The 17699-nt window shown below is 40.6% G+C and overlaps 2 protein-coding genes across 8 annotated transcripts in view; both read right to left on the reverse strand.

Moving 5' to 3' along the window:
• The window catches only part of LOC142849503 (olfactory receptor 51I2-like), a 43114-nt gene extending 42582 nt beyond the window's left edge, over nucleotides 1-532 (reverse strand). The window contains exons 1-2 of one of the 2 annotated variants that reach the window (XM_075971753.1): nucleotides 520-532; nucleotides 232-258 (exon numbers count right to left, since the gene is read on the reverse strand). The gene's annotated coding sequence lies outside the window, so the exon portion shown is untranslated. Of the gene's footprint in view, nucleotides 1-231; nucleotides 278-519 lie in introns of those variants that run through there. The other variant, XM_075971752.1, reaches the window with a different exon arrangement.
• Nucleotides 1-17699, reverse strand: part of LOC142849496 (tripartite motif-containing protein 30A-like) — a 44986-nt gene that overhangs the window by 8790 nt on the left and 18497 nt on the right. For 5 of the 6 annotated variants that reach the window (XR_012910581.1, XR_012910582.1, XM_075971740.1 and 2 more), the window contains 5 exons: nucleotides 12632-12727; nucleotides 11779-12009; nucleotides 7957-7979; nucleotides 520-620; nucleotides 232-258 (listed from right to left, as the gene is read on the reverse strand). Coding sequence is in view for 4 of the 6 variants with exons in the window: in XM_075971740.1 (XP_075827855.1) it covers nucleotides 232-258; nucleotides 520-620; nucleotides 7957-7979; nucleotides 11779-12009; nucleotides 12632-12727 (478 nt within the window). In the remaining 2 variants the exon portion in view is untranslated. The remainder of the gene's footprint in view (nucleotides 1-231; nucleotides 259-519; nucleotides 621-7956; nucleotides 7980-11778; nucleotides 12010-12631; nucleotides 12728-17699) is intronic. The other variant, XM_075971741.1, reaches the window with a different exon arrangement.

Raw genomic sequence — 17699 nt, forward strand, 5'->3', positions numbered from 1 at the left:
AAAAATGAGACATATAAATTAAGAGTCACATGAGAAACAAGGTACTGCCTTATTTGTGATTTAAGTATCAGAAGAAAGTGAGAGGGAATTTGGTAGAGCCATGTTTGAAGTCAAACAGAGGCAGATTGCTGTGCATATTGGGAGCAGTAACAGAAAATATAAGTATTAGTAGAGAAATAAACTCTGAAAGACATTAAGACAAGAGAGGCTGATGGTGTGATTTCTCCTTACCCCAGTGGCGCTGGGCTTTCCGGAGCTCTGAAATAATGAAAATGCACAGCATTAAATGCAAGCAAGGGAATCAGAACATTAAAGTCAATGTGCTCTGCAGAGTGGGGGAAGGTCTGGAAATTGTGTGAATGATGATGTCCATTAAATATTTTGCCATCACTGGAACACACTATCTGCTCTTCTCAGTTTCTCTACCCATGATTAGAGACATTACTCTCTATCCAGAGAGTGCAGCCCAAGCCACCCCTTAAAGTCCCCGAGGTAACCACAGAATGTAGCTGCTCTCACCTTGAAACATTTGCAGCATGCCCTTCAGATCCAGAGCTGGTATGATCCTTCTCTGTTTTCTTGGAACCATTTTAGGCTGTTTTAGACTTAAGGTCTGACTCCTAGGGACAAAATATTGACCTCCACATCTCAGACAGTGTGACTTCTGTCTACCATGTGGTGCAGGACAATTGTCTATATTCTGTCAATTATATTTTAAATAAATGCTGATTGGCCAGTAGCCAGGCAGCAAGTATAGGCAGGACAACCAGACAGGAAGTAGAGGTGGGTCAAAGAGAAGAGGAGTATTCTGGGAAGGAGGAAGCCCATTCTTCCCCAGTCCTGTCCAGACACCGAAGAAGCAGAATTTGACCTGCCCTGCTGAAAAAGGTACTGAGCCATGTGGCTAATACATACTAGAACAATGGGCTTAATAAGGTATAAGAGCTAATATGAAGCCTGAGCTAATGGGCCACTCAGTTTATAACTTATGTAGACCTCTGTGATTTTCTTTGGGATTTACCGGCTGTGGGAACTGGGCAGGACAGAAACCCCAACAAGCAAGTCTTCATGTTACAACCATGGACTCCCTATCACTCCCTATCATTCTAACCATAGAGGTCCTGAAGCTCTCCTGAGAATTTTGAGAAGGGAGAGGGTAGATACTAACTCTGCAGACATGAGACACACACTCATGACCCATTACAGTTACTTGCTGTGTGATATTTCGAATGCCTTACTTCTTAGGAGCAGAGCTCCTCATTCATACAGATAAAAACTTTCTTCCCCACTCTCATATCTTCCCTCCTGGAACTCTTAAGAAATGATGAATTAGCCAATCTTAAAACAAATCAAACTAAGGTACCTAAAAATTAATGTGTAGGCCAGGCAGGGGGCCAAAAGCCTTTAATCCCTGCGCTTAGGAGGCAGAGGCAGGTTGATTTCAGAGATCAATAACAGCCTGATCTCCAGAGTGAGTTCCAGGCCAGCCAAGGCTACACAGTGAAACCTTGTCTGAAAAACAAAACAGGCAGGCAGGCAGGCAGGTGGGAAGGAGGGAGGGAGGGAAGGAGGGAGGGAGAGAGGGAGGGAAGGAAGGAAGGAAGGAAGGAAGGAAGGAAGGAAGGAAGGAAGGAAGGAAGGCAGTTGAGTTCTCAAGAACAGTCTAAAGTTGGGGTGCAGAAACTGCTCCTGGGTAATAGAGTCTGAGAAAATCCTCTGGTGAAAGTCAAGACTTCAAACACTTTTGTCAATACAGATACTCTTAGCCAGCTTCTAAATTAAGTTCTTTTTTAAAAAGACAGTTTTGGAAAAGAAGACAGGAACATCAACTAATACTGACATGAGCTGCTTATGTTCAGAACACGCCTGATGCTGACAATCTGCATGTGACTCTTTACATAGAAGGGCACTGCTTTTCAGTCTTCTGAAGTATGTCGTTTAGGTGGAGCAGTTGTGCCCACAGACTGAAAACTGTTTTAAAAAAATCTAAGTACCCAAGACTTTCAGGGGCTCACTGAGACACAGGCCGTGATGCACAGAGTAGACCAGAGTAGAGGTGAGTGGCCAACCTCCCATCTGGACAGCACAGTCTCTAGGCCCTAGGAACTGAAGCAAAGCCCCAGGACCCTTCCGCACTCATCTCAGCTGCACTAGTGATCATGGGCAAGCCTCCTGCAGGCAGGCTGCTTTATCACCCCCCACCAGACCCGGTAACTACAAGTCCCACTCTGCCTCCAAACACACCCATCCCCTGAGACCTCAGCAGTTCCATGACACACAGAAGGGACCAGTAGCGACTCCCTGGGACACAGACAGCAACTGCAATGATTGGTCCATAAGAGTATTCCTGAGACACAGACACCAACTTCAAGAATTGAACCAAGAGGCAAAGACACTGCCTTCACCACTTAGAGGAAGAGATGGGGAGGGACCAATGCAAGAATACATTCAGAATACATTCGACAACCTAATGAGCAATATAGCAATACCAGAACCTAATGGTCCTACAACAGGATGGCATGAACATCCTAATCCACAAAAAGCAGAAGAAAATGACTTTAAATACACCTTTATGAAGATGATATAGGCTCTTAAAGAGGAAATGAAAAACTCCCTTAAAGAAATGGAGGCAAAGACAAATATAAAATTGGAATAAATCTCTTAATGAAAGCCAAGAAAACAAAAGAAAGCAATCAATTCAAAAAGTTCAATACTAAATTTAAATGGAGGCAATAAAGAAAACAGAAACCTAGGGAATTCTAAAAATTGAGTATCTGGATAAATGAAAAGGAAGTACAGATGCAAGCATAAACAACAGATTACAACAGATGGAAGAGAGAATCTCAGAAGTTGAAGACACAATAGAGGAAATAGATACATAGGTCAAAGAAAATGTTAAATCTACCAAATTCTTAATGCAAAAATCGAGGAATTCTGGGACACCATGAAAAAGATCAAACATAGAATAATAAGGAAAGAAGAATGAGAACTCCACTTCAAAGGCACAGAAAATATATTCAGCAAAATCATAGAAGAAAACTTTCCCAACTTACAGAAGGATATACCTACAAAGGTACAAGAAGCTTACAAAGCACCAAATAGACTGGATCCCCCAAAAAGGTTCCCTCGTTATATAATAATCAAAATACTAAATATACAAAATAAAGAAAAAATAATAATGGCTGCAAAGGAAAAAGATCAAGTAACATATATAGGCAGACATATAAGATTTACCTGGCTTCTCAATGGAAACTCTGAAAGTCCGAAGGTCCTGGACAGATATGTTGCAGACACTAAGAGACTGCAGAAGCAAGTCAACACTACTATATCCAGCAAAGGTTTCAATCACTATAGACAGAGAAAACAAGATATTCCATGACAAAACTAGATTTAAACAATACCTATCCACAAATCCAGACTTACAAAAAGTACTAGAAGGAAAACTCCAATCCACAGAAGTCAGCTGCAACCACAAAACCACAGGTAACAGATAACCTCACACTGCCAGACCCCAAAGAAGGGAAGCACACAAATACTCACACCAGAAAATAATACGAATTAACAGTCACTGGCAATTAATATCTCTTAATATCAATGGACTCAATTCACCTACAAAAACACATAGGCTAACAGAAATACAAAAGGAGAATCCATCCTTCTGCTGCATACAAAAAACACATTTAAACCTCAAAGACACACATTACCAAAGAACAAAGGGTTGAAAAAAGACTTTCCAATAAAATGGACCTAAGAAACAAGCTGATGTAGCTATCCTAATATCTAAAAAATAGACTTCACCCTAAAATCAATCAAAAGAGATTTAAAAGGATACTTTATATTCATCACAGGAAAAATCCATCATGATAAAGTCCCAATTCTGAGCATCTATGCCCCAAATATAATAGTACTCACATATGTAAAAGAAACATTACTAAAGCTTAAATTGCACATCAAACCCCACACACTAATAGTAACAGACTTAACAACCCCACTATCACCGATAGACAGCTCTGGACAGAAACTTAACAGAGAAATAGAGAACTAACAGATGTCATGACTCAAATGGACTTAACAGACATCTTAGAACATTTCACCCAAGTACAAAAAAATAAATGTTTTTCTTGAAGTCAGACTCTCACTGTTTGCTGACAGTTTTACATAAGTGATCCCAAAAATTCTACCAAGGAACTTTTACAACTCATAAACACTTTCAGCAATGTAGCAAGATACAAGATTAACTAAAAAAAAAAAATCAGTAGCCCTCCTGTACTCAGATTATAAAAGGGATGGGAAAGAAATCAGAGAATCAACACCCTTCACAATAGCCATAAATAGCATAAACTATCAACACCAGAAAGTGGAAAGATCTCTCATGCTCTTGGGTAGGAAGAATTAACAGAGCAAAAATGCCAATTTTATCAAAAGCAATCTCCATATTCAATAAAATGTTTATCAAAATCCCAGCAAAATCCTCCAAAGACCTCAACTTCATATGGAAAAGCAAAAAACTCAACATAGCCAAAAACAATCCTGTACAATAAAAGAACTTCTGGAGGCATCACAATCCCTGACTTCAAACTCTACTACAGAGGTACAGTACTGAAAACAGCTTGGTATTGGCATAAGAATAGACAGGAAGACCAATGGAACTAATTCGAAGACCCAAAGATCAATCCACACATCTTTGAACATCTGATTTTTGACAAGCAAAAAAATATCAAATGGAAAAAAGAAAGCATATTTAACAAGTGGTGCTGGCATAAATGGATATCAACATGTAGAAGAATGAATATAGACCTATATCTATCACCATGCACAAAACTCAAGTCCAAATGGATCAAAGACATCAACATAAAGCCAGCCACACTGAACCTTATAGAAGAGAAAGTGGGAAGTACACTTGAACGCTTTGGCACAGGAAACCACATCCTAAATATAACCCTAGCAGCACAGACACTGAGAGAAACAATTACTAAATTGGACCTCCTGAAACTGAAAAGCTTCTGTAAGGCAAAGGACACACTCAACAAGACAAAATGACAGCCTACAGAATGGGAAAAGATCTTCACTAACCCCACATCAGACAGAGGTCTGATCTCCAAACTGTACAAAGAACTCAAAAAAATTGGACACCAAAAGAACACATAATCCAATAAAAAAAAATGGAGTACAGACCTAAACAGAGAACTCTCAACAGAGGAATCTAAAATGGCTGAAAGATACTTAAGGAAATGTTCAACATCCTCAGTCATCAGAGAAATGCAAATCAAAACAACTCTGAGATTCCAAATCTTACACTTGTAAGAATGGCCAAGATCAAAAACACTGATGACAACTTATGCTGGAGAGGTTGTGGGGAAAAGGGAACACTTCTGCATTGCTGGTGGGAATGCAAACTGGTACAACCCCTTTGGATGTCAGTGTGGCGATTTCTCGGAAAAATAAAACTAGAAAGGAAGAAGTCAAACTCTCACTATTTGAAGATAATATGATAGTTTACATAAGTAACCCAAAAAATTCTACCAAGGAACTACAACTGGTAAACACCTTTAGTAATGTGGAAGGATACAAGATCAACTCAAAAAAATCAGTAGCCCTCCTAATTAAAAATGATTAATGGGCTTAGAAAAAAACACCACCCTTCACAATAACCACAAATAAAATGAAATATCTTGGGATGACACTAACCAAAGAAGTGAAAGACCTGTATGACAAAAACATTAAGTCTATGAAGAAAGAAACTGAAGAAGATATCAGAAAATAGAACGATCTCCCATGCTCTTGGAAAGGTAGAATCAACAAAATAAAAATGGCCATCTTACCAAAAGCAATCTATGGATTCAATGCAATATACATCAAAATCCCAACCCCTACATCAAACAGAAGACTGTTCTCTAAAATATATAAAGAACTCAAAGAACTAGACATCAAAATACCAAATAATCTAATTAAAAATAGGATAAAGATCTAAACAAAAAATTCTCAACAGAAGAATCTCAAATGGCCAAAGGACATTTAAGGAATTGCTCAACATCCTTAGTCATTAAGTAACTGCAAATCAAAATGACTCTGAGTATCATCTTACACCAGTCAGAATGGCTAAGATCAAAAACACCCATAATAGCTTATGCTGGAAAGAGTGCAAAGTTGATCAGCTGCTGTGGAAATCAGTATGGTGATTTCTCAAGAAACTTGGAACCAATCGACCATAAGACATGGGAATACCATTTGGGGGCATATACCCAATGGATGCACACTCATACCACAAGGACATTTGCTAAACTGTGTTCATAACACTATTCGTAATAGCTAGACCCTGAAAACAACCTAGATGCCTCATCTGAAGAATGGATTTTTTAAAATGTGGTTCATTTACACAATGGAGTAATAGTTAGGGATAAAAAAACAATGACGTCTTGAAATTTTCAGGAAAATATATGGAACTAGAGAAAAACCAACCTGATCGAAGTAATCCAGACCCAGAACGTCAAACAGGGTATGTACTCACTCATATGTGGACACTAGATATAAAGCAAAGGATAACCCCAGAGAACCACAGAGAAGTTAGATAACAAGGAGAACCCTTGAGAGACAAACAAAGATTTCCATTGGAAGGGGAAATAGATGATATCTCCTGAGAGTATTGAGAGTAGAGGGGGAGAAAGGGGGGCTGAAGGTAAAGGGGTTAGAAGAAGGGAAGGGGGGAAGAGAACATGAGGGAATGGGATGGTCAAGAGAGAGGGAGAGCAAGGAAACAGATATGGTCATTGAGCAAACCATTATGGTGCTGGCAAGAAACCTGGCACTAGGGAAATTCCCAGGAATCCACAAAGATGATCCCAGCTAAGATCCTAAGAAATAGTGGAGAGGGTGCCTAAACTGGCCTTCCCCTGTAATCAGACTTATGACTACCTTAATTGTCATCATAGAACCTTCATCCAGCAACTGATGGAAGCAGATGTGGAGATCCACAGTTAAGAACAGGGCCAAGCTCCAGTGTCCAGTCGAAGAGAGGAGGGAGTGATAATATTAAATAGCTGATCTGAGCTAATGGGAGCTCACTGACTCTGGACTGACAGTGGGGTAACCTGCATAGGACCAAACTAGGCCCTCTGAATGTGAGTGATAGTTCTGTGACTTATTCAGTCTATAAGGCCACTAGCAGTGAGACCAGGATGTATCCCTACTGCATGAACTGAATTTCTGAAGCCCATTCTCTTTGGAGGGATATGTTCCTCAGCCTAGGTATAGGGGAAAGGGCCTCGGTCCTGCCTCACAGTGATATACCAAACTTTGTTGACTCCCCAATGGAAGCCTTATCCTCTCTGAGGAGTGGATGAGGGTTGGGTGGGAGAAGGTGGGCAGAGAAGAAGAAGGGAGAACAGGAGGGAGTAGAAACTGGGATTGATATGTAAGAGAAAAGATTGTTTTTAAAAACAAATAAATAAAAACAAAAAAAGAAAAATTTAAGTACAACCACAAAGGAACTCTGGATCTCTTCTATCCCCATGAGAATAACACAGATCCACAGGATTTTTTCCCAGCATACAGTTCTGTGAACACTGCAGACAAGGAAGACATACCCTATCTAGGGTGAATCTATGAATCAAGTACCTGTGAGCTGCAGACAGAGCCAGACACAAGCACAGAGCACGGACAGAAGGATGGAACCACAAGAAGTCTGAAAGCTCCTGTGGCTTCGTTTGCCTCTTTCCATTGCTGACCCTAACTCTATGTCTCCCCTTACCCAGACCTCTAAAAGAGAATCAAATCTGTCCCCAGCAGTTACAAAACAGTCAGAGCCTGTCTTTCCCTACATCCTCCTCCTTCTTACTGGAACTTCAGAATAATACTTTGTCTAAATTCCCCCAAATCCACGAAAGATTTATTCTACTCAGACACTAAATCATTCTCACCACACAACAGGGCTATTCTTCCATGTCAGCCCACACATACCTTGTTAGGACATGATTCACACCCTAGAGAGAAGGGAAAAAACACAGTCAATAACATGTTCTGCATGTTCTTGCAAATCCTGGTCACACTCTCACTGGGTGCAGAGACAAAGTCAAAGAGAATCAAATCTGTCACCCACAGTTGTCCAAGACAAGATATAAATAGAATACATGACTCTTTACTTGACTTACATGTAAACTAAGACTATTTTCTGTCCCATACTACAAGGTTTTGGAGAGCGAAGATGAATGGTTGTTTGAAAGCTTACATAGGTTTTGCTGTGTGTACAACTAAACACACAAACACATGGCTCTATCCATGCTCCATGTCAGTTCTCCATCACCTTACTTACAACTAACAACATAAGAAGCTGATTCCTAAATTATTTGAGCCATTTAGATACAATTCAATATGTTAGTAATAAAGAAGCCACAAGGACTAGAACCTTAAACGAACTAACAAATCTCTCATTCTTTTATTCTATTCTCTGTAATTGTTCTAGCAGGATAAGAAGTTAATCTAAAGAGACATAGGTGTCAAGTTGAAAAACTATTGAAAGAATGATCATCCCCCAAAATGGGAATTTCTCCAGGATTCTCACAGTGGAGAAGAAAAACAGCTCAGAGTGAGAACTGGTCACCGAAAAAAGATTTCAAGCACTTTTAATTACTTACCAGACCAAATTAAAGTATGAGTCTATACCCCAGATAATAATGGGAGAAAGATCACACTTTGACAAGGAATACTCATTTTTGTATATCCTTGGTTCTCTACTTAAATTTTGATATCACTTTGAGAAACTGAAGATGGACAAGGGGTTTTGTTTAAAAAAAATTGTCCATCTTGCAAATGCAGCCACATTAATAAATATCCTCTTTAATCTTTCCAATACAATTTTTGCTCTTTTACATGAACAGATATCAAGACCTGACCCACCAGGTCCACTTTGATATGTTAAGTGGGCACCTCAGTTAGCCATATATCCTGGGTTTGAGACCTAATATTGTACAAATATTCTCTCTTGTTTGGATTTCAAATAACTTTAGTAGATTTAAGTAAAGTTACAGTCTTTGAGAAATGTGACCATTCTTCTAGCAACTAGCAATTACCAGCGACTCCTTGCCTGTAGTTGAAGTTCCTATGGAAGTCCACTTTCCATAGTGGAATTTGGTGTGGTTTAGGCTTGCACAGGTCTTGGGTGTGGTATCACAACCAATCCCAGTTCATATGTGCTGCTGCTAAGCTGTGTCCAGAAGACACTGTTTTCCTGGTAGACCTTCATCCCCCTCTGGCTCCTACATTCCTTCTGCCCCTTCTTCTGCAGTGATTCGTGGGCCTTTAAATTAGAAGTGGGTTATATATAAATTCCATTTAAAGCTGTACAGTCTATAGTCTCTTCCTCTCTAAACGTTGGCCGCTGTAGGTTTTATTATGTAATTTTGATGCCTGAAACTCACTATATTGGATTATATTGGTCTGGCTGGCCTTGAACCCATGAAGCTTCATTTGTTTCTGCATTCTACCTGCTGGGATTAAAGGTGTGAGCCAGCACACCTGGCTGTAGGTTGGGAAGTTTTTATTTCATTTTCATTCTTGTGTGTTCCTCATGTTTTGTTTCTGTGCATGAGAAGCTCTCAAGTCCTGGGATCCCAAGCAGTAGATACTTGGCTACACATGGATTTATTTTATATAACATAAACCAAAAAAAAAGCAGATTTCATAGAAAAAGAATTCTGGGGAGAACTGATCATTCTAGTTATACATGAATTCTGATGCTTAAACTTGTCCTCATAGAGACATCTGTATGCTCATGTCCACTGAGTCATTATCATAGTAGATAAAATTCAGTCAACTGGAGAACCAATCAACAGATACATGGATTAAAATGATATAATAAGCATATATGTTAAAAATATTAGTTATTCAAAGCAAGAAGTATTGTCAGTTGTTGTAACTTATATGAACTCAGAAAACTTATACTAAATCATCTGGGCACAGGATAAAACAACACTAAGTGGTATTATTATATATGTGTCATGTACAAAAATTAACAGGAGCTTTAAAGTTCTGGACTTTAAGACTTCCTTTCAGGTTTCAATTAAAGATGCCATGATCAGCTAATGGGTTAAAAAAAATCTACTCACAACAAGTACTGTCTATCCATGTTTCTTTATGCTTCTCTCAATCCTTATTCTTCCTTGTTCTCTCTTGCTCTACCTTGATCTTCCATGTTCTCTCTTGTTCTCCCCATTACAAATATTCTCAGTCATATATTTATCTTTAAACCAGCAATTCCCAGCCCTAGCAGGTTCTAGGGCTGGAATGCTTTCACCCCATAAGAAATCAGATAAGGGTTTTCACACACACACACACACACACACACACACACACACACACACACACACACGAGCCTGTCAGCTCAAAGGTGGCTAGTGCACACTGGTGAACTCCTTAATGGAGAAAGTTAAGAAAGGAGTTAAATAATCAGGGAACTCTAGAGGGGAAGGTCAGTGTGCTACACTGCATTGTTAGGTAGAGTCAGTAAAAAGCTAAAATGTTTATTTTTAGTGTTCTGCTTTTTTTCTCATCCAGCATGTATAAAATTGGGTAAACAAGCAACGATGGAAACAGTAAGAGAGAAGTCATGGCTCTTGATTCAGATAGTATCAGAAGCTGTGGTTTAAATGGGATTCCATCTTGAATTTTGCTCTAGGCAGTAGAAACAAAGAAGGGACCCAGTCCACAAAATTATCAGTTCTGGGATATGCTGTTATCAGCTGTTCGAGTCGTGGGGTAAAACCAGACCAGAAGCTTGGGCAAATAGTAATTCTATGTCCTTGTATATCTGTGAATACCTTAAATAGAATGTTCTTTCCTTGGACACTAAGCACTGACCAAAAGCCTTCTGATAAAGATAATTGGAGAAAAGCAGATCTTTATATTTGCCTAGGGGAGAGGAACAAGGCCTGGTAGTAAGAAACTGTTTTCACATGTAGCCCAAAGGAACAGAAAACAGTTCTGAACTGTGAAAATTAATTGCCAAATATGCAACAAAAAGGGAGTTACCTACAACAAAAGTCTATAGCAAAGGAAAGCCATCTAATATAGGTGCATAATTCCATCTAATATAGGTGATAAATGAGTATTCTCAATAATAATTAAATCAATGCAATGGAAACCAATAAACTAAAGGAGTATGATAACTTCCTAGAACTACCAAGGTCTATAAGATTGGCAATTGAGGTGAAGGAACCAAATTCCTAAAAAGATATTCATTACCAGAATATGACTTCGGTTTAAAGTATTTAAAAATAAGATGGAGATAAAATGCAATAAAAAATTTGAACATGTACGGATCGAGAAGACACCTTTCATCTCAGCAACTCAAAGACAGAGGAGGGAAACTCTCTGAGATCTTAGATGGTATCTCCCCTCCCACTGACCACACCACTGAATCAGAGACAGTGGGGGTGAAACTCTCCAAACATCCAAGGGGAGACCATTGCCACTAATATCAAATTCAGGTGAAAGGACTGTTGAATATGTTTCACACATGCTCACAATGCAGTAGGGTAGTAACTACCCATGATGCAACAGATCTCTCCAAGATTATGCTACTGTACTTTATTTGATAAACTAAAACATGCCATTTCTGCTTGCCATCCAGGCATGCAATGATTTTCTGAAACTGGTTCAGGAAAAAGTTCAGGGAGGGTCCAGAGAGCCCTACTGTCCTCCCCAGGGAGATCACAGCAGCACAGAGGGAGGGAAATGGCTTCGAGGTGTCCTGACAATCAGATGCTGGACCTCCTGCAGTCTTACCTGCAGCATCTCTATAATTGAGCACTGCAACAGATGCTTGACAGTTGAGATGACGTCTCTCACTGACTCCCTCTGCTTCTCCAGCTCATTTTCAGACTTTTCCAATCTTTTGACTATGTCTTCCTCCTCTTGCACCAGTTTCTCCACCTCATTCTTCTCTTTGGAGTCCAGGAATTCTCGCATTTCTTTAAACTCCTTCTGGACATTTTCTACATCCTTCTGTATTTCATTCTTCAGGGATAAGAAAATGGAGAGTTATTCACACTGTCCTAATGGGACTGAGAGACAGAAAACTACTGTTCTGATGGGGAGTTCTCACAGGAACTAGGCTTGGGAAGGAAAGGGATCTACTTTTTTCAATGTCTGTTCATGACATTCCAAAACAAAGATCTCAGGTCACTTTTACCAAGGCCACCTGAGCCAAAGTGGGTACCTGGATGTGACTCAGTTTTCACGCAGCTGTTCCTAACTCCAATTTTGCCTGTATACCCCTGATTCTACCTCTGAATCCCTGAGAGAAGCTAACCCCAGGAATAGAATTGTAACAGTTCCCACGCACCTTCCTAATGGTCACAGTTCCAGAAAGCACCACAGGAGGAGTCCAAGGACTCAGTACCATCCTCACCAGGCCCCCACCATGGTGTCAGTTCCTCACACAGCCAGGCTCAGCTGTCATGCACTCTCTGTGCAGCCCCAGCTCCAAGGGAACAGGCAGAGAGGACTAATCATGGCCTCTTGTCCCAATCAGCCTTCAGGGAATGAAAAGCCAGGGAATGAAGAGCCAGGGAACTTCTTGCCCAGGTTCCTCCAGGGCATCAGGCTAACTCACTTAGGAGGTAGGGTCCCCACTTGCCTCCCAGAAAGTCCTCTCCTTTTGAAGGTCATCTTTCCATTGGTCACATCTTTTCTCATTAGCCATCTGCATCTCCAGGGCAGCCTGGAGTTTCCCCTGTGGGAGAGGAATTGTAGCAGAGTCAAGCTGTGTACCTAATAGGACGGCTGCTCCTAGCCAAAGGCCAAGAAATCCTTCTGGAAAGACAGGAGGTCTAAGACTGTTCTCTTTTTAATATCTTGTGCCATGATTTATGCACATAAAATATGTAATCTTCAGTCTCCAGCTCAATCAATTCTTGATTTACACAAAAACACAGCCCCATACAGACAGACACAGAAATCTCTCTCAGTCAATCATCCCACCAAGTACACAAATCTCACTTTGATTCTGGCATCAGAAAATTGGGGAACTTTTTTAGCTCTCATGGTCTTTCAAATAAATATATACATACACACATGCCCTTCAATTGACACCTGCATATTCCTTTTCTTTTTCTTTTTTGAACCTGGGTCTTACTGTGTAGCCCAGGTTGGCCTAGATTTCTGTCTACACCTGTATAACCTCAAACTCATCAGTTGCCAGAGTCCTGGCATTTAACCATGCCCCACCACACTGTCCACGTGTATTTTCTTTTGTCATTTTTTATTGTATTTTTTTTCCTTTTTTTATTGTATTTTTTCTTATGTTGTCGCAGGCTGCCCTACATGGGGCAGCCATATGTCGGAAGCCACATTTTTTTAGGTGACTTTTGCTGGGTTACTAGCCATAACCAGTTCCTACATTCCAGGGTTTGAGCATGAGGCTTAGAAATGTTAGACAGGAGGAACAGAGATAAGAAAGAACCACAGAGACACAGGAAAATAATGGGAGGGCAACTCAGCCTCCTGCATACTGAGTTGGGAGCTCTGAGTTCTCTGAGTTTCCCCCTGTTTAACTTTCCATATATATTTGTACAATACAACAGGGGGGAGAAGGCAAAAGACTGCCTTAACATGATAAAAATGACAACTAGAACAGTTGCTTGCATCAATACTTTGAGACATCAAGTTATTAATTACAAGGAAAGCATTCTATTGTTTAGGCAGTGAACCTACCCTATCCAAGTATAATGAAGGCAGCCTCTCCCTAGGTCAAACCTCCTAATTCAAAAGAAGCAGCAAATGTATGCTTGAATTCTCTGACCTTTGGTTAGGGTGGAGTGCATCTCCCTCTATGGGCCATCTTAATGTCCAAAACACCAAGTAAGCACACCATAGGTCAGGGTGGAGTGCATCTCCCTCTATGGGCCATCTTAATGTCCAAAACACCAAGTAAGCACACCATAGGTCAGGGTGGAGTGCATCTCCCTCTATGGGCCATCTTAATGTCCCAAACACCAAGTAAGCACACCGTAGGTCAGGGTGGAGTGCATCTCCCTCTATGGGCCATCTTAATGTCCAAACACCAAGTAAGCACACCGTAGGTCAGGGTGGAGTGCATCTCCCTCTATGGGCCATCTTAATGTCCAAACACCAAGTAAGCACACCATAGGTCAGGGTGGAGTGCATCTCCCTCTATGGGCCATCTTAATGTCCCAAACACCAAGTAAGCACACCATAGGTCAGGGTGGAGTGCATCTCCCTCTATGGGCCATCTTAATGTCCAAACACCAAGTAAGCACACCATAGGTCAGGGTGGAGTGCATCTCCCTATATGGTCATCTTAATGTCCAAAACACCAAGTAAGCACACCATAGGTCAGGGTGGAGTGCATCTCCCTCTATGGGCCATCTTAATGTCCAAAACACCAAGTAAGCACACCATAGGTCAGGGTGGAGTGCATCTCCCTCTATGGGCCATCTTAATGTCCAAAACACCAAGTAAGCACACCCTAGGTCAGGGTGTGCAGCCACAGTTGTCATAACTTTGAATAAGCTCAAACTCTCTGACCTTCAGATGAGGTGGAATAGGCTCACATTTTTGGACCTCCACATGTTTTTCTTCATTGAAAAAACAGATTTTTTTTATGCAATACATTGTGTGTAGGGTTAAGACAGCCCCCTTTAGAGGGCGGGGTTTGCCTCAGGCGAATGCCGGCCAATAAATGGGTACGCGGAGAGGCGGCTCGCTCTCTTTTTTCCTCCCTACCTGTACTACGCTGGAACTTTGGTTCTGTAAGTTTATCATTAAAGTGGTAAATATTCTTTGATATCTGCATTGCATTTATTTTGTGCGGGTACAATTGGCGCCTGCCCCGTGGGGCTTTGCCGAGAACCGGCCCCAAATCGGAGTCTCTTGCACCCCGGGGTCATCAAGGAAGATACATGGGAGCCTGTCCATATGAATGATCTCAAAGAAATTAAACAGGCCGTCATGTCTTTTGGGATGCACTCCTCTTTTGTTAAAGAGATGCTAAAATCTTGGGCCACAACAAGCAGAGCAACCCCCTTGGACTGGCTCCAGCTGAGCTCCGCGGTCCTTGAGAGTGGACCGCAATTAAAATGGAAATTCTTATTCAGGCAAGAGGCTAGACTTTTAGAACAGCAGGAAAAGGCGAAGGGAATTGACGTTTCCCTAGATAAAATTCTAGGTGAAGGGCTCTTTTCAGACCCTCAGGAACAAGCTAATTTGGATGAAACCATACTCTCCATGTGTACTACAGCAGCCTTAAGGGCTTGGGACAGAGTACAAGACCCAGGGCAGAGAATGGAATCATTTGTCACAGTTAAACAGGGTCAGAGAGAACCCTTTAGTGACTTTTTACAAAGATTAACTAAGGCTGTACAAATAGGGATACCTGACCCAGAAGCAAGACGTAAAATAATTGAGTCTTTGGCTTACGAAAATGCTAATGTGGAATGCAAAAGGATCTTGAGGCCTTTAATGTTCAGATCAGCGTCCTTGGAAGAATGGGTCTTGCATACACTAGATGTTGACACATTTGACTATGGCACTGAAGCATGGGTAGAAGAAGCAATTTCCAATGGTAAAAGGAGACACCAGAATACCAAATGTTTTAATTGTGGCAAAATGGGTCATATGAAAAGGAATTGTAAACAACGGGTTTTCAGAAATAATAATAATGCGTCTTCTAGAAATAACAGGAATAGAAGGACTCAGCCTTCAGGTTTATGTAGAAGATGTGGAAAAGGCAGACACTGGATGAATGAATGCAGGTCTACAAGAGATAGACAAGGCAACCTGATACAGACGGGAAACGTGAGAGGGGGGGCCTCTCAGGCCCCCATGGCAAACATGGTTCAGTCATTTCCAGTTTCTGCAGAGAACATTCCTCGTCAGGACAATTAGAAAGCCACATGCCTACTGATACAAGCAATAGTAATCAGAAGGATGAGTTACGTGTGTTTTGGCAAACTTCTATAAATGATCAAAGACCTAAGCTGAGAGTGTGTGTAAATGGCATTTTTATTACTGGCCTGCTGGACACAGGTGCTGATGTAAGTATCATTACCCCAGAATCTTGGCATCCATATTGGCCTCTTCAGAATGTAAATGTTCAGCTCCTGGGAATTGGAACCCTATCTCGAGTAAGGCAGAGCACGAGATGGGTTGAATGTATAGGGCCTGAGGGACAAATAGGAAAATTAAGGCCTTATGTAGCCAATATTGCAATGAATTTATGGGGTCGTGACCTATTACAACAATGGAATACTCAAATTAACATTCCTGCTGCTTCTAGAGCCCATATTTCTGAAAATAATATTAAAAGTTATTACAAACGGACAAAACCGGCCATTAGGGCTGTGCAAGAACAAGCAATTGATGTCCCTTCAGAGATACCAACAGCCTTGCCTCTAAAATGGTTGACTGAGAAACCAATATGGACAAAGCAATGGCCTTTAGCTGAGGAAAAGTTACAGGCTTTAGAACAGCTGGTACAAGAGCAACTAGATGCTGGACATATAGAAGAATCTATCAGCCCTTGGAATTCTCCTGTATTTGTGGTTAAGAAAAAATCAGGTAAATGGAGAATGGTAACAGATCTCAGGGCCATCAACAAGGTTATTCAACCTATGGGCCCTCTGCAATCTGGAATTCCTTTGCCCTCTTTATTACCAAAAGGATGGCCTCTCATAGTTATTGATTTAAAGGATTGTTTTTTCACTATACCTTTGCAAAAAGAAGATAGAGAAAAATTTGCCTTCACAGTGCCTACTTATAACAATTCTCAACCTTCGAGGAGGTACCACTGGACCGTCCTCCCCCAGGGTATGTTAAATAGCCCCTCCATGTGCCAATATTTTGTGAACCAACCATTGCAAATAATACGCAAGAAATTTCCCAAATCTATAGTATACCATTACATGGACGACATATTGTTATCTGATTCAAACATAGATACCTTGAACAGACTGTTTGAAGAAATACAGATACTATTACCTAAATGGGGATTGCAAATTGCTCCTGAAAAGATTCAGAAGGGAGATTCTGTTAATTATTTAGGTTATAGAATAGGTTTGCAAAAAATTAAGACACAGAAGGCACAAATTCAGAGAGATCGCCTACGGACTCTTAATGACTTTCAAAGACTGTTAGGAGACATTTCCAGTTTACGACCAACTATTGGGATAACACGTGATCTAATAATTCATTTGAATAAGACCTTGGATGGTGATAAAGATTTAAACAGTCCCAGAGAATTAACAGCTGAAGCAGAAAAGGAACTGACAATGGTTGAGGAGAAATTACAACAGGCACATGTGGACAGAGTGAATCCAGAGCTCGATTGTATTCTCGTCATATTACCATCAAAAATTTCTCCTACAGGAATTTTAATGCAGAGAGATGATATTATCTTGGAATGGATCTTTTTACCACATAAACCAAGTAAGAAACTGAAAACAAACTTATGTGGAAAAAGTCTCTGAGTTAATTATAAAAGGCAAGCTGAGACTTTGTCAACTAGCAGGCATAGACCCAGCAGAAATTATAGTGCCTTTCACTGCTGATGAACTAAAGAAATTATGGGAAGATAATGAACCATGGCAAAGAGCTTGTGCTAATTTTTTGGGAGACATTAATAACAACTATCCAAAAAGCAAGCGGCTCAACTTCATAAAGAGAACGTCTTGGATCCTTCCTCGAAT

Source organism: Microtus pennsylvanicus, chromosome 5 (assembly GCF_037038515.1).
Source record: "Microtus pennsylvanicus isolate mMicPen1 chromosome 5, mMicPen1.hap1, whole genome shotgun sequence".
NCBI lineage: Eukaryota > Metazoa > Chordata > Mammalia > Rodentia > Cricetidae > Microtus > Microtus pennsylvanicus.